General features: G+C 38.3%; 1 protein-coding gene across 1 annotated transcript in view; it reads right to left on the reverse strand.

Annotated features, from left to right (window-relative positions):
• Positions 1-23,581, reverse strand: part of IQSEC1 (IQ motif and Sec7 domain ArfGEF 1) — an 817,265-nt gene that overhangs the window by 549,817 nt on the left and 243,867 nt on the right. Inside the window, 1 exon segment of the mRNA XM_007500341.3 lies at positions 18,413-18,442. Coding sequence (XP_007500403.2) covers positions 18,413-18,442 — 30 coding nt within the window.

Raw genomic sequence — 23,581 nt, forward strand, 5'->3', positions numbered from 1 at the left:
TCAGATGAGGACTGGTTCAAGGACTGGGCACAGTCTAGCGAAGACTAATGAGGGTGGGGGCTATAAGACAGCTATTTTTAAAACTTTAAGAGATTTTCATATGGAGAAGAGATTGGACTTTTTTTTTCTTTTTTGCTCTAAAAGATGAAACCAGAAGCAATGGGTTGGAAATGGAGAAAAGACACATTTAGATTTGATTGTTAGAAACTACTTAAAAAAAATATGTATCTGTCCAAAAAGGAATCAGTTGCCTCTTTTTGACTATGTTTTAGTGGAGAATCTTTTTGGGTATGGGTCAAACATTCCCAATTTTAAAATTCTGTAATTCTGTAATATTCTGATCCCTTAAGAGCCCCATAGCAACTCAAGGTAGGCATTGTTTTGATTCTGTATTCATATACTTAGCATAGTGGCTAACATTTAGTAGGTACTAAATTAATGCTTATTAAATTAAATGAATAACTGTAGAGGCAGTGAGGTGGTTCAGTGAATAAAAGAGCCAGGCACTTCCTAGCTGTGTGACTCTAGGAAAGTCACTTAACCCCCATTACCTAGTCCTTACTGCTCTTCTGCCTTGGAGCCAATACTTAGTATTGATTCTAAGATAGCAAGTAAAGATTAAAAAAAATAAAAAACTTTACCTGGACTCCAATGAAGGGATTGCTTCTCACAAGTTCATGCTTACATTTTTAACTGAATATTATAGAATAAAAAGTAGCCAACAGCTGACAGAGCATCCCCAGTGGCCAGGGCCAGCGACCTGTGGCCAAGGACAGCTGAATGTTTATTTCTCAGAGTTGTAGACAGAGACATCACTGTGACTGTGGTACCTGAGTCCTGGCAAGGTTGGCTGCCTAAAGCGAGAGCTTCTGAATTGTTAGAAGAAGCGTGAAATTAAAATGAACAGAAAAAGAAATTCAAAGTGATCCAAACAACTCAAATAGGAAACTGGGCGAGACCAATTATTTTATTTATTTTATTAAGGAAGGTTTGAGTGGATAGGATTCTGTTTTCTGGCCTCATGCAATAGTCTCATCCATAGTGACATTAAATACAGTCATCATACCATAGCTCCTACTGGCTCTTTTCATTTTGTATCTGAATTCAGATTCTAAGCTGTAATGTCTAAGGGAAAGAAAACATGATGAATAGAAAGTAGTAAGTACTGATATATACCTATTATGTGCCAGGGGATATATTGGGCACTTTTTATAAATATTCTCATCTGATCCTCACAATAACTCTGCAAGGTAGGGGCTATTATTATTCCCATGTTACAGCTTACAGGAAACTGAGGCAGAGGTTAATTGATTTGCCTAAGATCATACAGCTAGGAACTAGCAAAGGCTGGATTTTAATTCATATCTTCTTGGATCCAGGCTCAACACTTTTTGTATGGTACCTTTAGCTATCTCAAAAAGGCTCCTGAAGAATACCTAGAAGCCTTCATTAACAGTAGCATTGATAGGACACTTTTAATATCTTCAAAGCACTTAATAGACATTACCTTATATGATTATCAGAACCGACTACAGGTATCCCTTCCATATCATGGCAGTTAGAGACACGGTGCCACCTTGATCTGGAAAATTCACAAAAAATGTTTTGGCTTTGGCCTTCTTTTCACAAACTTTAACTTTCTAATTTAATTTTAAAAAAGAAATTGTATACATGCATGATATTAAAAGATAAAATATGTTGATATTATAATACTAAACATATTTTATGCATTGCTGAATTTTTAAACTTTTTGTATTGTCTGCTGTACTTCACATGTCATCTGCAGCTTTACAAAACTCTCCAAAAATTCCCATTTAATTTCTTATGCAGACCCACAATATATTGAAACCATGACAGGGATAATTGCAATGTGGAAGTGGTACCTGTATATTGGAAAGAATTTCTGTTTGTGGCAGGTACTTAGCATTTGGTAGTTGAATAAATGAATGAATGAATGAATGAAACTTAGGTTTAAATCTTGGTTCCAAAATTTGCCAGCTGCTTTTGTTGTTGTTTAGTCATTTATTCATATCTGACTATGATCTCTTGGGGTTTTCTTGGCAAAGAAAACTGTAGTCATTTGCCATTTCCTAATCTAGCTCATTTTATAGACGAAGAAACTGAGGCAAACAGAATTAGGTGACTTTCCCATAGTCATACAGCTAGGAAAGATTTTTTAATTAAGTTTATTTATTTAATTAACTAATTTAGAATATTTTCCCATGGTTACATGATTCATGTTCTTTCCCTCCCCTCCTCCTACTTCCCTCCTATAGCCAATGAGCAATTCCTCGGGGTTTTACATGTGTCATTGATCAAGACCTATTTCCATATTATTAATATTTGCACTAGGGTAGTCATTTAGAGTCTACACCCCCAATCATATCCCCGTCAATCCATGTGATCAGGCAGTTGTTTCTCTTCTCTGTTTCTACTCCCACAGTTTTTCCTCTGAATGTGGAGAGTGTTCTTTCTCATAGATCCCTCTGAATTGTTCAGGATCACTGCATTGCTGCTAGTAGAGAAGTCCATTACATTCCATTGTGCCACAGTGTATCCATTTCTGTGTACAATGTTCTCCTGGTTCTGCTCCTTTCACTCTGCATCAGTTCCTGGAGGTTGTTCCAGTTCCCGTGGAATTCCTCCACTTTATTATTCCTTTGAGCACAATAGTGTAAACCTTAAAATTTCTCAGACTTATGAATGTTGGAAATTTCCCCATTGGGGAATCTTCTACTTTAAAAAATTCCCTAGCAGATAGTGAGAATTCTACTTGAATGTGAAAACTCCTTGCCTTGGGAATATCCCTACTCTACCCTACTTAAGACTGCTTTAGGACAGAAAACTCCTTGCTGAACAATGAAAGTGCTTTGACCCATGCTTATGGAAAGGACAGGAAGTTCTTTGAGTCATGCCTGTTTTTAAAATTGATACAATGGGATGCTAGGTACCCATATAGGTGGGGCAACTTGTAAACTACTTAAACCTAAAAGGGTGATAACTTATTCAGAGGTTTTTTCTTAATGAAATTTGTCGACACAGCAGCATTTTTTTTCTGACTTACTAAAGAGATTAAAACTACTCAGCTGTGAATTAAAAATGGGTGGTCCTTTAGAAACATCTACAGTGATTGGTAGATGTAAGGACTTAGGGGAGGTGACAGAGGAAATTTTTGCCCTTAAAAATAAGAGCTTGGATCTCATTCAGGAATCTCGATTTCTGATTCTCATTCTGGAGGATCTCATTCTGAGAGACTCATTTCCTTGAGGACTGATGCTTGAGGGCTCTTTCCTTGGAGATAGATCTCTTTGAGGAGAAGTGCTCTTGGAGGAAATCTTATTCTGAAAGAGAGCTCCTTGAGGGGGGCTCTATCCCTCTGGGGTAGGAGCTCTGGAGGCTCTTGAGAGAGGCCCTTTGAAACAATCTCTGGCTGGAAGACTCTTTGAGGAAGGACGCTGGCCTGGTGTCACTGGTATCCTTGTTTAGTCAGACCTTGTGGTGAGTGTTAAAAAACTGACTGATTTCTCTTTTAAGACTCAGGTCTAGGCCATATTGGCTTGAGGCCCTTCATACTTATTCCTTTCTTACTCTCTCTCTCTCTCTTTCTTTGATTACTCATTGTATTGTTAATGAAAATCTCTATAAAACCCAATTGACTTGGGTATTTGAATAATTGGGAATATTTCCCTGGTGACCACCTTATATTTGATTTAAAAACCCAAGACACTGTAGTGAAACATATTTCTGTGGTCAAATTTACTCACCCTCTCTTATATCTATCACAATTTATATCTTCCACTATTTTAATCACTACAGTTTAAGACCTCAACCATTTAAAATCTCACAATAGTAACCCATCACCAACATATACCACAATTTGTTCAGCCATTCCCCAATTGAAGGGCATCCCCTCATTTTCCAATTTTTTTTTGCCACCACAAAGAGTGCAGCTATGAATATTTTTGTACAAGTCTTTTTCCTTATTATCTCTTTGGGGTACAAACCCAGCAGTGCTATGGCTGGGTCAAAGGGCAGACAGTCTTTTAGCGCCCTTTGGAAATAGTTCCAAATTGCCTTCCAGAATGGTTGAATCAATTCACAACTCCACCAGCAATGCATTAGTCTAGAAAGTACTTGAGGTGATATTTGAACCAAGGTCTTCTTGATGCTGAACTCAGAAATCTATCTACTATGTTATGCTGATTTCCATACCAGTAAAATTGTGAATCCTTGATGAAGCCAAGAATTCAGGACTTAGTAGGTTAGCAGGGTAGATAGAATGGTTAGCCTAGAATCAAGAAGGCTTGAGTTCAAATCCAACTTCAAAGAACTTGTGTTTGAGTTCTGCTGCTGATACTTTACTAAATTATTTAGTACCTAAGCTAATGCTTTTCATTTCTTTCTTTAACCCATACCTTTTGTTTTAGAATCAATATTATATATTGGTTCCAAGGAATAAGAACAGTAATGGGGGTTCTGATGTGCCCAGGGCCACACAACTAGGAAGTGCCTGAGGACATATTTGAACCTAGGACTTCCCATCTCCAGGCCTGTCTCTTAAATATCCACTGAGTCATCTAGTTGCCCCTATACTAGTGTCATTCTATAGCCTAATTACTGAATTATAGTTAAGTTTTTATTTGGTGAAAGTGCCACTCACATTAGTAAAATCATAACTGAGCCACTTCACAGGATTGTCATGAAAAACCGATGACAAAATAGATATCAATTACTTTGCTGCCATAAAGCCTTATGCAAATGCAAATTTTTATTAATGTTTTCTTTCTAAAATCCTGCTTCAATACCTCATGTAGGTGTGGGGATGGCCATGGGTTCTCAAAGGTCAGACCAGCAGGTTCAAGCCCTGGTCAATCCTTCTAAGAGGGCAAGGTTTCAAATAGGAGGTTAGGCACTGGACTGCATGTCCTTCATTCCAGGACTGGCTTAGCTAAGGATAGAGTGGCTGGTCACTGGAAGACTAGCTTCTGGGTAATCTTTAAGATGATCTACTAATGCAGGGCAACTTACAGAGAAGGCTACTATGGCAAGGGAAAGTTGTAGTATGGATTGGCAGAGGGAATAATGTTTTAAGGTTGACAGACTGAAAGAGTCATCACTATCATCATTATTGTCTTGAGATCAGTGTCCAATCTCTAGGACTCCTTTTGTAGACTTGAGGACAAACTGGGAAAATTTCCCAAAGTTCTATCTCATCAGGAAAGTAATTATCTCCATTTGCTATTGACTTTTCTCTTCCCAGGGTATAACATGAATATCCAAAAGTATTCTGGCATAATTCCCAATTGGATCAATTTCTCTCAATCGTGGGGGGCCATTGCCCATTCTGACCACAAGTCCTGAAGAGGGTTTGGGCCTGATTCTACTGGCTTGGCATAGCCCACTTCCCTAGTTTTGATTGTTACATTAGTCAATCTTCATACTTCCTTGCACACAAAATAAATTGCATTTTCTCTGCTTGAGTTTGTAAAAAGGCACAATTAATTATGATGGTGGCAACACTCATGCGATGTGTCTTGGCTCCATGTCAGCAGGACCCATGTTCACAGAAAAATAAATTAATTTTAACTAATTGCTATAACTTAAACAATTCACTTCCATTTAATACAATATTTGTAACTGAGTTTAGCTCTGCCAGCACCACTTCCTCTAAGAAAGAGCACCCTTCCTTGGTCATATTCACTGAGCTCATGCTAGCCACGCTTTAATGATACTTTAGAAAACTTCAGTGAACACTCTGGCCTCAAATAGAGGTTAGGGAATGCACTCAGAGTATTCTCTTACAGTATTTTCTAAACAGAATCAGGTTTTCAAAGCACTGATCAGCCCTCATTTCTGGAACATTAGCATAATCTGACACTGGAAAATGAATTGTTCCCAGAAAACACGGAGCACAATCATATTTCAATCTAGCTGTAGTCGCATTTCTTTCAATTGTTTTGTTGTAAATCTAGGCGGGAAGGCGGGGTTGTTACTACTCTAGAGAGGCCTTGCATTTTAAATATGAGCCAGCTATCTTTATTGTCCTCCCTCATCTCTATTCTGCCTCAGGCTTCCCTTTTCCCTCCTTGACCAAACTAAAATCATCAGGGAGTCACAACTGGTGTGACCTAGTGGCAGTTCATTTGAAAGGAGCCAAAAGAAAATCAGAGCCACTCTTCTTTAGGAACAATGAACCACAATTAAAAAGTTCTATGCTGGCAAAATGGTCAAAAATGATGAGACACAGAGTGAAAAATAAGCAAGTTTGATCCTGCAAGTGTTCCACCATGAGGGAAAGTAGCGCATGCTAATTCTGCACCAGGTGCTTACTGGTAAATACATGTCCAGTCTGTGAGGCTTTCAAAGGCCAATCAGTGAGTCTTACTTCTTTACTGATGTGCTTTGATGAGAAACAAAACCCAAGCGAACATGGAGCTGCAGAAAGCTTTGCTATCACCCAAGTCCAGGATTCTCCAAGCAAATTACTCTAGATGGTCTCTGAAAGGTCTCTTGGGATTATGCTTAAAATGCTTCATGGTCTATCTTTTGTTCTCATATATTTATAAGTGAAAAAAACAAAATATTGTATGATAGATTGTGAGGTTCTGAGGGCAGGGACTGCTTCATTTTGTGTGTGTGTGTGTGTGTGTGTGTGTGTGTGTGTGTGTGTGTGTGGTAAATCTTGAAATTTCTCAGACTTGTGAATGTTAAAAATTTCCACATTGAGGAATCCTCCATTGGAACAAATTCCCTACTGGAAACATTCCCCATTTTGATGTGAGAACTCGCCAGGATCAGAAATGGGAGGACCTCTACTCCACCCATACTTAAGACTGCTTTAGGGGAGAAAACTCCTTGCTAAACAATGAAAATACTTGGATCCATGCTTATAATAAGGCAAGGAGTTCTTTGAGTCATGCCTGTTTTTAGAATTGATACAATGGGATGCTAGGTACCTATAAAGGTCGGGCAGGTTTTCTCTTGATGGGATTAGTCAACTCAGCTGTGTTTTCTCTGGTTCAGACTTACTGAGGGGATTAGTTGACTTAGCAGGAATTCAGATGGGCTGTCTTTTAGAAAACATCTACGGTGATTGGTAGATGGAAGAACTTAGGGGAGGTGACATAGGAAAAAAAAAACCCTATATAAGAAAAGGAATCTCTTAAGCAAGGGGAGCCATCCTTGGAGATAGATCCTTGGAGATAGATCCTTGGAGATAGATCCTTTTGGAGGAGACCCTTTGAAGATCTCTTGAGAAGAAGTCCCTTGGGAGGCTGACTCTGGCTGGAACTCCCTCTGGGGAGACTCTGTTCCCCAGACATCCTTGCTTAAGACAAATCTTGTGGTGAGTGATAACTGACTGGTTTCTCTGGGTTGTCCAGGCCTGCCCTGGGCCGACCTATTCTTTTCTCATTAATTCCTTTTCCCTCTCCTTATCCTTTTCTTTAATACCTCATTGTATTATTAATTAAATTCTCTATAAAACCCAATTGACTTGGGCATATTCATAATTGGGAATATATTCCCTGGCAACCACCTTATATTTGATTTAAAAACCAAGACACTGTAGTGAAACATATTTTCTGCAGTCAAATTTACTCACCCACTCTTATATCTATCATAATTTATATCTTCCACCATTTTAACTCACTACAGTTTACAACATCAACCATTTTAACCCTAACAGTGTGTGTTTTCTTTTGTATCTACAGTACTTACCACCATACTTGGCATACAGTTGGTGCTCAATAAATGCTTGTTCACTTATGCCAAAAGGGCTATAAAACTGTGCATATCCTTTGATCCTCTAATATCAATATGGGGCTATATCCCAAAGAGAAAATAAAAAAAGGGGAAAGGACCTACTTGTACAAAAATATTTCTAGGAGCTCTTTTTGTGGTGGCAAGAATTGGATATTGAGGGGATATCCATCAATTGGGGAATAGCTGAACAAATTAAGGTACGTGTTGGTGATTAAATACTATTGATACTATAAGAAATAATAAGCAAGATATTTCAGAAAAAGCTAAAAAGATCTGCAGGAATTGATGCAGAGCAAAATAAGCAGAATTGGGAGATTATTGTACGCAATAATAGCAATTTTGGTTGATGATTATCTGTGAAGACTTAGTTATTCACAGTAATGAAATGATCTGGGACAATCCTGAAAGACTTATAATGGGGAATGCTATCCATCTCCAGAGAAAGAACTATTGTAATTGTCTTTCACATCAATGTATTTATGGTTTTCTTTGGGGGTTCTGTGTGTGTACTCTTACAACTGTGATCAATATGGAAGTGTGGTTTGTATGATGATAAAAAAATAAATGCTTGTTCACTTGGCATAACTTGTTAGCATTCCCTGCACTTAACACTGTATCTGTAACGTTGTGGATACTTAATCAATGAGATAACATGTAAAAGTGCTTTGCAAACCTTAAAGCACTTTATAAATGCTAGCTGCTGTTGCTGTTGTTAACTATACAGCCTTTGGCAAATCACTTAACTTCTATCAGTACAACTTTCCTCAACTATAAAAAGGGGGTAAAAATGGCACCTACCTCACAGAGATGTCGTGAGGATCAAATGAGATAATATTTGTAAAAAAGCCGTGCCTACTATAAAGTAGATACTTAATAAATGTTTATTACCTTCTATTATTATCAATAGTAATAATAGTCATCATTTTTATGTTCTATTGTATTTTTATTTATTTTTTTAACTTTACTAATTCTATTTGAATCTGGTTTGAACTGCACTTACAAGTGTTGTAGGCTACAGCACCAGATGTTTAACACCTCTGGTCTAGCCTGGACAAAGGGAGGCATGAATTGATCCTTATATGAAGTCAGGGATCCTAAGATGCAGAGATGAGGAGGGAGAACATTCCAGGCATGCAAAGGCATGAAGAAAGGAGATGTAGTGTCCCGTGTCCTATGTAGTAGGTCTTTAGGCTTGTAGTAGTAGTAGTAGTAGTAGTAGTAGTAGTAGTAGTGGTGGTGGTGGTGGTGGTGGTGGTGGTGGTAATAGTATCAGCAGCAGCAGCAACATATACTTTTGGATTGACTGATCTGATCTCATAGGTGGTCCATTGAAAGCAGAAGCAGTTTTCTACCATTTGTTTCATTGATGGCTTTTCTTGTTCTCCCATTGTTGAGTGGCAAATCATCAAAGACTTGTAAACTCATAGAACTTGAGCTGGGAGATCATCTAGACTAGGGAGTTCTTAAACTGATTTCCATAAACTTGTTTTAAAAATATTTTGTTAACTTTATTTCAATATGGTTGGTTTCCTTTATAATCCTCTACATTTTCTTTTACACATTTAAAAAGCTGATTCTGAGAAGGGGTCCATAAGTTTTACCAGCTTGTTGCCAAAGGGGTCAATGATATAAGGTAAAGACCTCCTGATCTAGTTCCTATTCAAAACATGAATGCCTTCTTCAACATCCTCATCCCCTGGGAGATCCATCTTCTACTGGAACACCTATGATGATAAATTGATTACACCATAATACAACTCATTGCAGCATTTGGCAAATTCAGTTGTTAGGAAGCTGGTCTGTTGGTCTTTTGCCTTGGTAAAGTAGTTTATAGCCTGGAAATGATTGCAAATGACTGCTGTAAGACAGAGTATACCATTGTCCCAAGAAGTAGGTTAATTACATTCTAACCTCAAAAGCAAAGACCACTGAACTCATATTCAGAATTCTGTTTCCCTCCCACTACCCACAAATGGCAGAATTCAGAGGAAATTTGTGGGGCTTCTCAAAGATGATCGTTTAGCCAACTCCTTCTTTGTGAAAAGAAGAACCAGTGCTCAGAACCATGGGGAAGAATCAAATCACAGCCCATTCATTGTCTCGAGAGTAGAGAATGGCTCATTTCCTTAGGCCTGGTTCACTTTCTCATGCTCCCCTAAAAGCTAAGTTCAATGTGACTTCCCTGTATTGGATATAATGTTCCCCACTTTGAAATCCCATTGCCTTTCATTTTGGCTTCCTCAAATTGCTTTCATCCTTTAAGAATCAAGTCAAGTCTTCTCCCGTCCCCAAAGCTCCCCATGAACATTCCAGACCATGCTGATCTCTCCTTTCTCTGACCTCCCTGAGCAATTTAGCAAGCACCATTTAGTATTTGATCATATGCTGTCTTGTTTCACAGGTTATATATTTATGACTTGTTTCCCCAACTAGACTGTAAATTCTTGTGGGCAAAGACTGCCTCTTATCTTTGTTCTGGATGCCCTCACAGCACCCAGCACTCCATTAGGCATAGCAGGCATTGAATAAGTGTATTTTTTAGATATTTGTTGTTGTTCAGTCCTTTTTCAGTCATGTCTAACTCTTCTTGACCCCATTTGGGGTTTTCTTAGCAAAGATACTGCAGAGGTTTACCATTTCCTTCTATAGTTCATTTTATAGATGAGGGAACTGAGGCAAACAGAGCAAAATGAGTTGTTTTTGACTAGAGCATGATTTGATTTGGATGTGTCCTAATATACTTATCCAAGTTTTATTTGAGTTGGACCTGTGGAGAGAAATAGGAATTCACTTCTGAAAGGTTCTCTAAGATTTCAACTCTCCTCTGGTTCCTTTGTAGAAAGAAAACAACAACAACAACACTTCTCCTTCTGTCTGACCACCAGCTTGATGCGTCCTTACTTCCAGAGTGGAAATACTTTCATCAGTGTCTTCAACACCAACTCTTGTTATGATTCTTGTTTTCAGCCTGTGATTCTCCACAGCGAGTCATACCAGAAGTCATTACAGGACGTAACCTAATTCATCAGGCCATAAATACTTAAACACAGTATTTTCTTCCTGGCCTTCCCCCCAGCTTGATCAATGCTGGTGACTCCTCCTCTTCAGGCATCCCACTGAGAACAATTTGGCTGGAAGCTGCTGACATATGTTACACTCTGCATACTAATCTCCCAGGTATTTGTACATTCTCTGATGCCATCTCTTACTGTGCAGAGCGATGATGCTGGCCTTTGTCACACTCTCCACGTGGCTTCCTTCCTTCCCCCTGTAGATGATGAAGCTGTGGTCACGTCGATGCCTCCTGCTGAAATCTTGTACTGAGGTAATAAAGGCAAAAACCATCATGGGAACAAATCAGGGACAAGGTCGTAAAGTTAGCAAGGGAGAAAAGAGAGGCTGTAGAAAGATAAGCCAGAACAGCTGAGACAGCAAAAAAAAAGAAAAAAGAGAGAGAGAGAGAGAGAGAGAGCGACAACCAGTTAGAGGGTTGTCCAGGGATGGGGAAGGCAATATGATTTTTCTCTGGGGCATCACTGAGTCTCTCCGAGATATCAGCACTGGACAGAGACCACTTTCTGCTGGTAATATAGACAGGATTAGACAACTGAAAAAGCCAAGTGTACAACTGATTTATTTGGCTTGAACCACCAGCAGCTCGTCATATCATTTCACTTTCCCTGCACTCATGAAGTGATAGACTCTTAACAATGTCAGTCTTCTTTCTGAAGGCCAGTAGAAAATGAGAATGACAGGATGCCAGTGTTGGAAGGGACTCTTGAGACACTGGGTCTACTCTCCTTATTTTCCCAATGAGGAAACTAAGGTGCATAAAAGGAAACTGACTTGTATAAGGTTTCCTGGGTCCCAGTCTACTTGACCACTCTGCCTTCATATAGAACAAGAAGATTCAAGACTGATGCAATGAAATGGCATAAAAGTGACTATTATTTCAAGGAGTATTGAACTAAGGAAAGCTATATGATACAGTGGGAAGTGTGCTGGATTTAGTCTCAATAGGAACTATATTCAAGTCTTGACTCTGCCAGTGGGTGATCTTAGGCAAGTCATTTAGTTTCTCTGCACCTCAGTTTACCCATATGGAAAACGAGAGATTGGACTAGATTGTGGCTAGTATAAATGAAGTGCTTTGAGGTTTGCAAAACATTTTAGATATACAGGGCAGCTAGGTTGGTGCACAGAAAGCCAAGCTTGAAGTCAGGAAGATCTGGGTTCAAATCTGAATTCAGACTTTTAATAGTTGTGTGACTGTGGACAAGTCACTTAATCCTGTCTGCCTCAATTTCCTGGTCACTAAAATAAGAGGCTGGAATAGATAATGGTTATTATGTACAAAGTAATTTGAGGTTTGCCAAACACTCCAGATGTACTGCAAAATATCTTTGATATATAGGATAGCTAAGCAGTGCAGTGGATAGGGCTCTGGACCTGAAGTCAGGAAGGTTTATCTTCCTGAATTCAAATCTAAACTCATATTTTTACTAGTTGTGTAACTCTGGGCATGTCACTTAACCCTCATTGCCTCAGTTTCCTCAACTATAAAATGAAGGAAATGGCAAGCTACTCCGGTGTCTTTGCCAAGAAAGCCCCAAATGGGGTCGCAAAGAGTCAGACATGGCTGAAATGTGACTGAACAACAAGTTAGGGGTATTATATCATATGAGCCTCACAGTCACCCTCAGAAGTCCAAATTATAGATGAGGAAACTGAAGCATGCAGATTTTATTTTTAAACCCTCACCTTCTGTCTTAGAATCAATAAAAGTATCAGTTCCAAGGCAGATTGGCAGTTAGGATTAAATGGTATGCCAAGGGTCAAATATTTAGGAAGTGTCTGAGGCCAGATCTGAATACAGGTCCTCCTAACTCCAGGCCTGGCTCTCTATACACTGAGCCACCTAGCTGTCCCTAGATAGCTTTTAAGTAATTTGCCCACTTAGTGGTTGAGGTAGGATTTGAACTCAGGTCTTGTTGACTCCAGGTCCAGTATTCTAGATGCTACATCACTTGGCTGCCACTGAGTTCTTTACTAAGTTCTATGGTCTCTTATAGTTCTAAAACTAAATGACCTCATTTTCTCCCCAGCTTTATCACTTGTTATATGTGTAACTGGCTAAATCACCAATGTCTCGGGAATCTCAGCTTCATTATTTATAAAATGAGATTAAACATGCCCATTCTTTATCACCTTACAGGGTTACTGGGAGGAAAATATTTCATAAAACATAAAATACCATATCACCATGAGTTATTACTTTGGCTCTACATATGTTTTTGGAAAGGGGTGCATAAATCAAATGTTTGTCAGTTAAATCCAATTTTGAATATGCTAGGAAAGTTCAATATTTACAGGCATATTTAAGAGAATCCTTTGGTAAAGCAAAGAAACTTTATATGATACAAATAAATCACTCCTAATTTGTTTTGCGAGGCCCGATTTTTCACAGTGTTTTTTCCAAGTGGGTTGCACCTGTAGACAGCATGAACAATGGGAGAGAAAGAAAAGCAACAGCAGCCAGATGTTTCAGTAGCTATAATAATTTCTTCTTTTTTCTATTGTCAAAGCTTACATGGAATAGAGAGTAAAAACTTGATTATCCAAATCTGATACAATAATCAAAGCCAGAAGACAAGAAAGAAGAACTCATAATACCAAGCTTTTAGAGTTAGCAGTGATGTTTATAATGCAAGTTGCCTTTAAGATTGTCAATGGCGACAATCTATAAGACCACAGGTTGAAGATGGGGTGTACCCAGAGAAAAGGACACTCCTCACTTTCTAAAGAAGATGAACCTAACTAAAAGTGGCCCACAATGGCCAGGAGACTAAGATTACAGAGAATGCTTTGAACTTTGGTAGAGTAGCTGAAGGATACTAATAAAGCATGCATGAGCTCTTTATTGAGGGTGAGAAAGCAACTGAGGAAAAGCTGTGTCTATTTTTGAATCAATGGTTGATTTCCTAGGAAGATCTCAATTGCATTGTCTTCAAGCTCAGGCAGCTGAACATTCTGCCCTTTATTCATTTCTTAAATGTGAAACTTCTACTGATGCTTTTTATTTTTACATTACATCATATTATGAATATACTTCTCTCCCTCCTCTACTAAGTAAGGCTTCCTTTGTAGCAAAAATAAAAAATGAAACATAACAAACCATTCAACAAAAATCAGTCATATTTGATAGCACAGGTAACACTCCACATTCACAGTCCCCTACCTCTCCAACGAAAGGAGTCTCTTTCATTTTTATCAGAAAGAGAAACAGAAAACAACCTGATTTAAGCCAACAACATTTATTAAACAAACATGTTTAATGGAGGTATTCGGTTGAGAAAGACAAGTTCCAGAGCATCATAACCTAACAGTTTTAGGAGTATACAGGATTATATCCAATGGCTCACAGCATCTAGAGAACAGTAAACTTCATTCAGTAAACAGTATTAAGGGTCCCTTATGTTCAAGGCACTATCTTCCATAGTGTGCCCTGGGAGAGACAAAAATAAATATGACACCAACCCTGCCCTCATGATCACAATGATGACCTTGAGTCATCAAGAAAAGGTTACATTATGCTCCATATGCTCTGTTTCCTAAGATAGGAAGCACATAACACATGTTAGAAATATTTCCTTCAAAAATATTGAAAATGAGAAAAGGTTTCAGCATTTAAGTCATTACACTTGGGCATCCAGAGAAATCCTGTTTTGGCAACAGACTGAATATGGAATAGGGGGAAGAGTGAGAAAAGAATCAGGAATTAATGAAGTTATGAACTTGAATGGCTTCCTGAGTATGGTGGTGCCATCAATAAACACAGGAAAGTTAAGGAGAGGATTCAATTTTGAAATTAGATGGTCAGTTCTGTTTCAGATGTGTTGATTTTGAGATGTCCAGAGGACATCCAGGACTTGTCCAAGAGGCATCTGGGAGAGAAGAAATATATACTCCACTAAGAAATAAGGACTACACAGATTTTGGAGTCATCCATTCAGAGATATAAAGGTGAGTCCATGGGAGTAGGTGATATCACTCAGTGAGAGATTAGAGAAAGGGAAAGCCCTATTGTTCCTTTCAACTTTCCTACTATCTCAAGGTCCCCATCATCCTTCCAGTCAATGCTAACCCTCACCTGGTTTTGTAATCTCTCTGTACTTTTTTATTCCCATCTCAGAGCGGTCATTGAGGCTAATCTATCTCTACATTCATTCCCTTCTCTCAATTTACTCACCCACCACCCTAGATAAGGCCTCCTTCACATCTGATCTGACTATTACTTTTGTTTAACAGTCAATAAAGTGCCAGACCTGGAGTCAGGAAAACTTGAGTTCCAATACAGCCTTAGTCGCTTATATCTTTATGTCACTTACCTCCTGCCTGCTTCAGTTTCCCCAGATGCAAATTGGCCATAGTAATAGCGCCTGCCCCCCAAGGTTGGTATGAGGCTCAAACAACATGATATTTGTAAAGCACTTAGTATAGTTTTTGGCACCCAGTGGGCACTTCACAAGTGTTTAGATTATTTTTCTTTTCACTTCGCTCATAATTTTTCTCTTTGCATCCAGCCTTTCCCTTCTCCAAACCATCCTTAACCAAGAGGCCAAAATGATGATGATCTAAGGCACAGGTCTGCCCATGACACTCTGTACATGAGGTTCAAAGGCTTCTTATTTTCTCTAGGATATAATACAAATTCTTTGGCTTGACATTTAAAGCCCTTTATAATCTAGCTGCAACCTCTCTTTCCAGCTTGATGTCATATCACTCCCCCCTCCCACCCTTGATGCACCAGACAAATTGGTCTGCTTGTGATTTCCCATACATGGCATTCTGTTGCCTGTCTCTGCCTGTGCCAAGAATATAGAGACAGAGGCCCTGGGCCCAAATCTGGCCTCAGTCACTTAACCCCAATTGCTTAGGCCTTCCTGCCCTTCTGCCTTGGAAATGATACGTAGAATTGATTGTAAGACAGAAAGTAAGAGTTTAAAAAGAATTTCAATCTGAGTACAGACATAAATAAGTTGCCACAATGAAGAGTGATGGACAGTCAGGGAGATGTGTGAAGGTACTGAATACTTAAAGGAGCAAGTGTTGAATGAATAGATAGATAGATAGATAGATAGATAGATAGATAGATAGATAGATAGATAGAGATGATGGATGGATAAATGGATGGATGGATGGATGGATGGATGGATGGATGGATGGATGATGGATGGATGGATAGACAGATGATTGGATGGACGGACAGATATATGGATAGATAGATAGAAAGACAGATAGATAGATAGATCATATAAATATGTATATACAAGGCTGAAGGTTGGAAAATTGGGATTGTGACTTGCCCAGGGTAACACAGCTAGGAGGTGCCTAAGACCACATTTGAACCCAAGACCTCCCATCTCTAGGCCTGGATCTCCACTCAATGAGCAATGTAGCTGCCCCAGGAATATATGTTTTCTAAATGTGCCTACATGGGAAGTTAATAAGTAACCATGGCCGCTCTTTGGAAAGAAGTATAACTTCTACAAGGTCAAGGATCCCATCCTATAGCAGTGATTAACAATCAAAATCCAGGCATTGTGCTAAGTACTGGCAATACAAAGGAAAGAAAAAAATCTGCCTTCAAGAAACTCATTTTCTAAAAGGAGAAAGCATGTAAATGACTATGTACATCTATGATGTATATAGTGTAAATGAAAGATAATATTAGAAGGAAGGAACCATAATGCAGGAAGGGGAGAAGACAGGTGTGAGAAAAACTTTCTGCTGAAGATAGGATTTCACTTTGGTTGCAGAAGAAATCAGAAAATCCAGGAGATAAATATGAGGGGGAAGAGCATTCCAGACTTTGTGGTCACTCAAAACGAACATATGGAGACAGGGGATGATATGTTCTTCTATGAGAGGAATGAAAGTAGAAGAGGGGAGGGGGATCATTGGAGTGAACAGAGTGCCTAAAGGGCATAAGAAAACTGTAAAGGTAGAGAAAGATCAGGTCATTAAGGACTCTGAATACCAATCATAACACTGTTTTTGATCACAGAGGTAAAGGAGCCACTGATGCCATCCCCAATAAATGGTCCCTCAGTCACTCTCTGAAGAATTCCAATGAGGGGAAGCCATGACCTCCTGAAACTTCCTCTTCCATTTTGGAACAACTTCAATTATTATGAAATGTGTCCTTATATCAAGTCGAAATCAATCTTCCAGTGACTTCCACCAAAAAAGAAAAAAGCAGAATAAGTTTAACCTCTCTTTTACTTGATGGCCCTTCAAATACTTAGAGATATCAGTTATGTCCCATCTCTGCAATATCACCTTTCTAGGCAAAATAAAACCATTTTTTCCAACTGATTCCTATACAAAATAAATGAAGTTCTTCACCACTCTGGTTTTACACCATGGGATATGGACCAATTTATTGCTCTTCTTCCTTAAGTATGGTACTCAGAAATGAATATAGCATTCCAGATGAGGTCTGAGAACAATCACTTCCTTCTTCCTGAATACTGTGCCTCTTCCATATCCATCCATCTATTCATCTATGCATCTATTTATCTATCCATCCATCTATCTATCTCTACAAATGTGTACATATATATATATATATATATATATTTATACACATACACACACACACAGATAGGCAGGCAGACATAAACACCATATATGCATGTCCTACTGAGTACCACAAAGAATTTAAAGAGCCTCTTGTACAAAATTCAAAGAAACAGGTAAAGACAAATGCAATGTTCTGGTCAGACCCTCTTTCCAGACCTTCTCTAGCCAGGCAGGATCTATACCCAATACAGAGTAGCCTCATTAACTAAAGAAAAAAGGCAGGATACACCCATTCATGGTAATAGCTTGCGAAGGAAAGTGCATCAAAATTGATTGGTTTCTTTTTCTCCTTCAAACTAGGCAGCTAGTTCAAAATGCTAATCATGAAAAGCAATTCCATTTCTGTTCTTTTTAAAAGAGTAATCTTTGTTTTTATCAGTAGAGACCCTCTTTATAAAGTCAATGACCAGAGACAAGCAACATTCCAGGTCCTTTTTAGCCTATCCCAACTAGGATGGCTGGGAATGTTTTTAGGGCTGGATGAGGAAGCCATGGACAACATGATAGAATGCCTGCTGCCATTGTGGGTGTGGGGGATGGATGCTTTCACACATATATTCTGTCACTCAAGGAATCAAGTGCATTTATGTCACTTGAAATCAAAGCAGACCTTGAAATGAAGTCCTTTTCTTTGCTTAATTTCATAAAATGTGATTGGGGATGAAGGCGCAGTGAGTGGGGTGGACTGAAACCAAAATGAAAAATGAAAACAAAAAGGCCGGGCTCCTGTTCTTTACTTTGTTCCTCCAGAGTAATGCCCCTTGTTGACGTTGCTTTGGGGAAGGAAAAGGAAAGACCTGTTTTGGATGGCTAGAATATATTTCATTTTGGGCTGCACTTCTAAACAAATCCATTTAAATGCAAAGCACTAAGATCCTTGCTTCAATGCTTCTGACCTAATAAGACCACTAGTCAGACAGAAATCAAAGCACATGGTTTCATTAAAACAACAAACTCCAGGGGACCACAACGACACAAGCAGAGGAGCTAATTAAACACGTACCTGACACTCCGTGGGCCTTCTCCTTCAGACCTGGAAAGAAACAGAACACAAAGACACTTAGAATGCTGTTTGACACTTTCTCTTGAAAAATGCACATATTCATCTACTCCATCAAGAACCACAACATTCCCATGCCAGTGGGAAAGGTGAGGCAAGGGGCGGAAAGAGGAGGGAGTGAAGGAATGAAGGGTGGCTTCATTTATTACCTATTTGGCATTTCTCTAGCATTTCCAAACTACCAGTTCAATTTTCAAATACCAAAAAATCAATTATACCACTTTAAAAAGGAGAAAACTGTAAAAGTCAAGAAATAGGATTGTATCACCCACTTGAACTTTCTCAAAGGCTGGGGAAAACACACAGAATCAAAGATGAAGACTTCACATTCCACAAACCAAAATATATGCTCTCTGGACTGCCCACACCAGAGGCAAGAGGATTTAGTTTAATGGTGGTTAGCCTTCTGCTCTGTTGACTGGATTAAAAGGCCATGTGTAAACAGGTTCAGGAAGCTAATCCTTGGATTTTCTAAATGTGAGTTTATTACCAAAATAAAAACATACTTAAGCCAGAGTTGGGTAATTAAAAGAAGAGTCTATGGATCAAAATCATGCCATGCCAAAATCAAGCTTAGTTGAAAAAACTGGAGGGTAGCTCGGTGGTTCAGTAGATTGAGAGCCAGGCCTAGAGATGGGGAGTCCTAGGTTCAAATTTGGCCTCAGACACTTGCTAGATGTAAGACCCTGGGAAAGTCACAGAACTCCCATTGCCTAACCTTTATGGTTCTTCTGCATAGAACCAAAATACAATATTGATTTTAAGACAGAAGGTAAGGGTTTTAAAAAAGGGAAAGGAAGAAAGAACTGATTATATTAGAAAAGCAAAGACATGTTTGGCTGTCTTCAAGTATCAGAAGGTCTGCCATGCAATGGAATTCAGGATTAGCCTTGTTCTGTTGGACTCCAGAAGGCAGAGCCTTGGAGCAACTGGCCAAGTTACTCCAGTGCACAGAGGTAGATTTCTATTTGACAGAAGGAACTTTTCTAATAATTAGAACTGTGGGTAAATATTTAACAATCAACTCTCCAATAAAGTAGATCAACTTTTAAGTTTAATTTGTATTATTACTATTTTCTCCATTACTTTCTTAAGTATAGACAGTCAACAAAACAATTAAGACTTCATCTGTAGCATTTTCCAATTTCTGAGATATAAATGCTCACACTGAAAATAATAATTGCTTCTAAGCCCATGGAGCTACTTCATCATGAAATGGGCTGTCTTGAAAGTTATATCTACCAATAATTAAAGGCTGGAAAGAGTATCAGTTTGGGGTAACAGCCAGGTGGCTCAATGGATAAAGAGCCAGTTGTCCTGAATTCAAAGCTGGCTTCAGATATTTCTTAGTTGTATGACCCTGGGCAAGTCCCATAACTCTCATTGTCTAGACCTTAACTCTTGTCCATTAGAAACAATTTTTTTAAGGACAAAGGTACGGATTGGGGGGGGGAGTATTGGTACCATTAATAGTTAATGTACTAGGGTAAGGTTTTCTTCACCAAGGGGCAGGGGATTGGAATTAATAATGTGCTGAGATAACACTCTATTTTCTCCCTTTCTTGCCTAAGTTTGTTTAAATGATGCCTTTGCTAATGTCTAATATTAAAAAGCACAATCTCAGAAGAAACAAGAATAAGCAATTTTGGCTCATTGCTGAAATGAGCTAAAAATCTACAGAAAAGCTGAATGCTTATAAAAACTGATGGAAAGTCAAACAAAGTGCCATGGGATTATCTCACAGCTGAGGTTTCCAGCATGGTGGAAAACACTTAGCTGCTAAAGTAAACTCACCTATGGAGTGGTGGGGGGTTGGTCTGTCATTACAACAGCTTTGAATCCTCTCCCCAAATCCTGGGAGTGCTGAATGCCTAGAGGACTACCTAGGTATTAGGGAGATGGGTCCAATCAGAGGGGTGAGTGGCATAATCCTCTAGCAATCCAAATCCTTCTCTTACCCCATCTCCTTTTTTGAGGGTGGGCAGGAGGATTTACTCAGGATGTTACCACAAATTGGGAGGATGTATAGGTCTCTGAGAAGGTGGAGTTCTCAATGGAGGGAAGGAAGGCTTTTCTTCATTGTTTATGGTCTCCTGCATGAGTCCTTTGAATTTTTTGTCAGGCAAAATGAAAAGTGTCCTACATTTGATATTTTGTTAGCCTGAGTATTTGTATGGAAGCTGAGAGACATTTTCTTTTTTCTTGCAAGGGGTCAAACCTCAGTATTTCCAAGACATATGTAAGGTGAAAGCATAAGCCCAATAGTGTGATTATTTAAGGAGTTTTTATGATTGAACTTTGTCCATGTAAACCTGGAATTTCAATTCCAAGTCATAGGTCACATAGAAAACATATAATAACTGAAAGTAATAAAAGCAATCTTTTTAAAATAAGCCCTGGTTTTTTTTGGGGGGAGGGTGTTTCATTTCCAGTGTGGCAAGGTTATCTGTTCGGAGAAGATCAAGCATCTGACAGAACAAACTTGTAGAGGCAATTACTTGGCAACTTTCCAGTTGTTCTCTTATTAAATGATCTCACTGTGAAGGAAAATAGATCACCTCTGGAATGGAATGTGGTTGCTTCAATTTTATTCATTATCTTACTGTAGGAAAAGACACTTTGAAAGGGCAGTTTGGAATTTCTAGCCTGATTATTTCTCTCCCTCCCTTCTCTTCTATCTTTCCTGTCCTCAAAGATCTTACTATTCAGTGGAAGAAATGCCCTGTGTATCATACCCTTTCTTTGCCCATGTTTCCAGCTTCTCTTTTGGTTTTGTTATTTTTGTATTAGAATGTAAGCACTTTGAGAAGTGGGACTATCAAATAAGAATACATATCATGATTAAAGAACTAGCCACACAAAACTGTGACACTAATGCATTGCTGGTGGAGTTGTGAATTGATCCAACTATTCTGGAAGGCAATTTGGAACTATGTCCAAAGGGCTTTAAGATTGCCTGTCCTTTGATCCAGCCATACTATTGTTGAGTGTGTACCCCAAAAAGATAATAGGGGAAAATATGTGTACAAAATACTTATAGCCACACTCTTTGGGATGGCAAAAAACTGGAAAATGAGGGGATGTCCTTCAGTTGGGGAACAGTTGAACAAATTGTGGTATATGTTGGTGATGGAATACTTTTGTGCTAAAAGGAATAATGAACTGAAGGAATTCCATGTGAACTGCAATGACCTCCAAGAAGTGATGCAGAATGAAAGGAGCAGAACCAGGAGAACATTGTACACAGAGACTGATACAATATGGCACAATTTAATGTAATGAACTTCTCTATTAACAGCAATGCAATGATCTAGGACAATTCTGAGGAACTTATGAGAAAGAACATCCACATCCAGAGAAAGAACTGTGGGGGTAGAAACAAAGAAGAAAAAAACCCAACTGCTTGATCACATGGTTTGATGGGGATACAATTGGGGACGTAGACTCTAAAAGATCACCATGGTACAAATATTAATGATATGGAAATAGGTCTTGATCAGTGATACATGCAAAATCCAGTGGAATTGCCTATTGGCTATAGGAGGGGGCTGGGAGGAAAGGAAGGAAAGAACATGAATAATGTAACCATGGGAAAGTATTCTAAATTAATTAAATAAATAAACTTAATTAAAAAAAAAAGAACCAGCCACAAATCAAGAGGAAAAAGTATTCAAGTAAAACAAATCCAAAGGGACCTCAAAAGCAGAGGATGTTTATATTAGCATATATAAATTTAGATATTTTTAAACAAATTGTAAACAATTTGGAGTTTGTAGTCTTGTACATAATCTTTTTATGCATTTGTTTAGTTAAATGTTTTTCTGTTGGGTGATGGTTAATAAGTATGTAATAAAAAAGAAAATATCCTTTATTTTAAAAAACAATTAATAGAACGATTTTCTTATACAAAATACAAACCCTATGGTATATAATGAAAGGAATACTGGATTTGTTTTGAATGCACCCAAGTCTAAATCCTGCCTTGATCATTTATTACCTCTTCAGTGTTGGTTGGGCAAATCACTTAGCATTTCTAGACTTCAGTTCCTCCTCATCTGTAAAACAGGATTATAGAACAGACAACCTCTAAATTCCCTGCTATGTAATACTCTAGTCATTTATTCCTTTCAATAATTTCTGTTACCTTTTCCATCACATATCTTGTTATCTTTAGAATTTGATGTTCTACAAAATATGAAGGTAAATACTTCAAGGAATGTAGTCCACAAGATATAGAATAGAACAGTACTCTAAATCCTCAACATAATGAAAACTGTTACTTTGTCCTTAAATTTAGCACTTAACAAATTTTTAAATGAACAAACAGATCCATCTAGTTTTCACATGTTTAGAAAATTGTTTCTCACATCAGACAAATTTTCCCTGATATCTCTCAACCTCTCCTATACCTCATCTAGAAATTGGTATAAATTTCAATTTGCCCCCCCAAAAAGAATAGGACTATTTTATTTGCTTGAAGTTGTGTCCCTAGAGATTAGCACAGAGCGTGGCACACAGTAAGGACTTAAATGTTTTATCTTGTTATCTATATAAATAACTACAGCATAAAGAAGGATGTATTAAATAACTAAGAGAAACAAAAGAATTGTGGGTGAATTTTGGGGAGAAAGTGATCATTTTGTATAAAGAAAGTCACATCTATTAACTCACATGATATTTGAAGGTTTACTTGTTCATCACAATCACCCATGATCAAAAGAACAAGTATTATCTATCCCTATTTTAGAGATCATAGTATATCACAGGATTTAAAGTCAGAAGGAATACCTAGTACACCTTTCTTATTTTACAAGTGAGGTCCCCAGAAGGCAAATTTTTTCCCAAGGTCACATGGTATAGATGTCTGCCTAGGATTTGAACTTCTGATTCCATACCCAGAAATCTGTTCAAAATACTGTATTGTCCTATGGGTAGAGATGACACTTTAGCATTTTATATCATTTGAAGATTAGTAAATTGCTTTACAAATATGATCTCATTTTATCTTCACAGTAAACCTAGGCATTATTATAATCCTAATTTACAGATGAGGAATTTTAGATAGGCTGAGGTTAAGTAACTTTCCCACAGTATCTGAGGCAGAATTTGAAC

Source organism: Monodelphis domestica, chromosome 7 (assembly GCF_027887165.1).
Source record: "Monodelphis domestica isolate mMonDom1 chromosome 7, mMonDom1.pri, whole genome shotgun sequence".
Lineage (NCBI taxonomy): Eukaryota > Metazoa > Chordata > Mammalia > Didelphimorphia > Didelphidae > Monodelphis > Monodelphis domestica.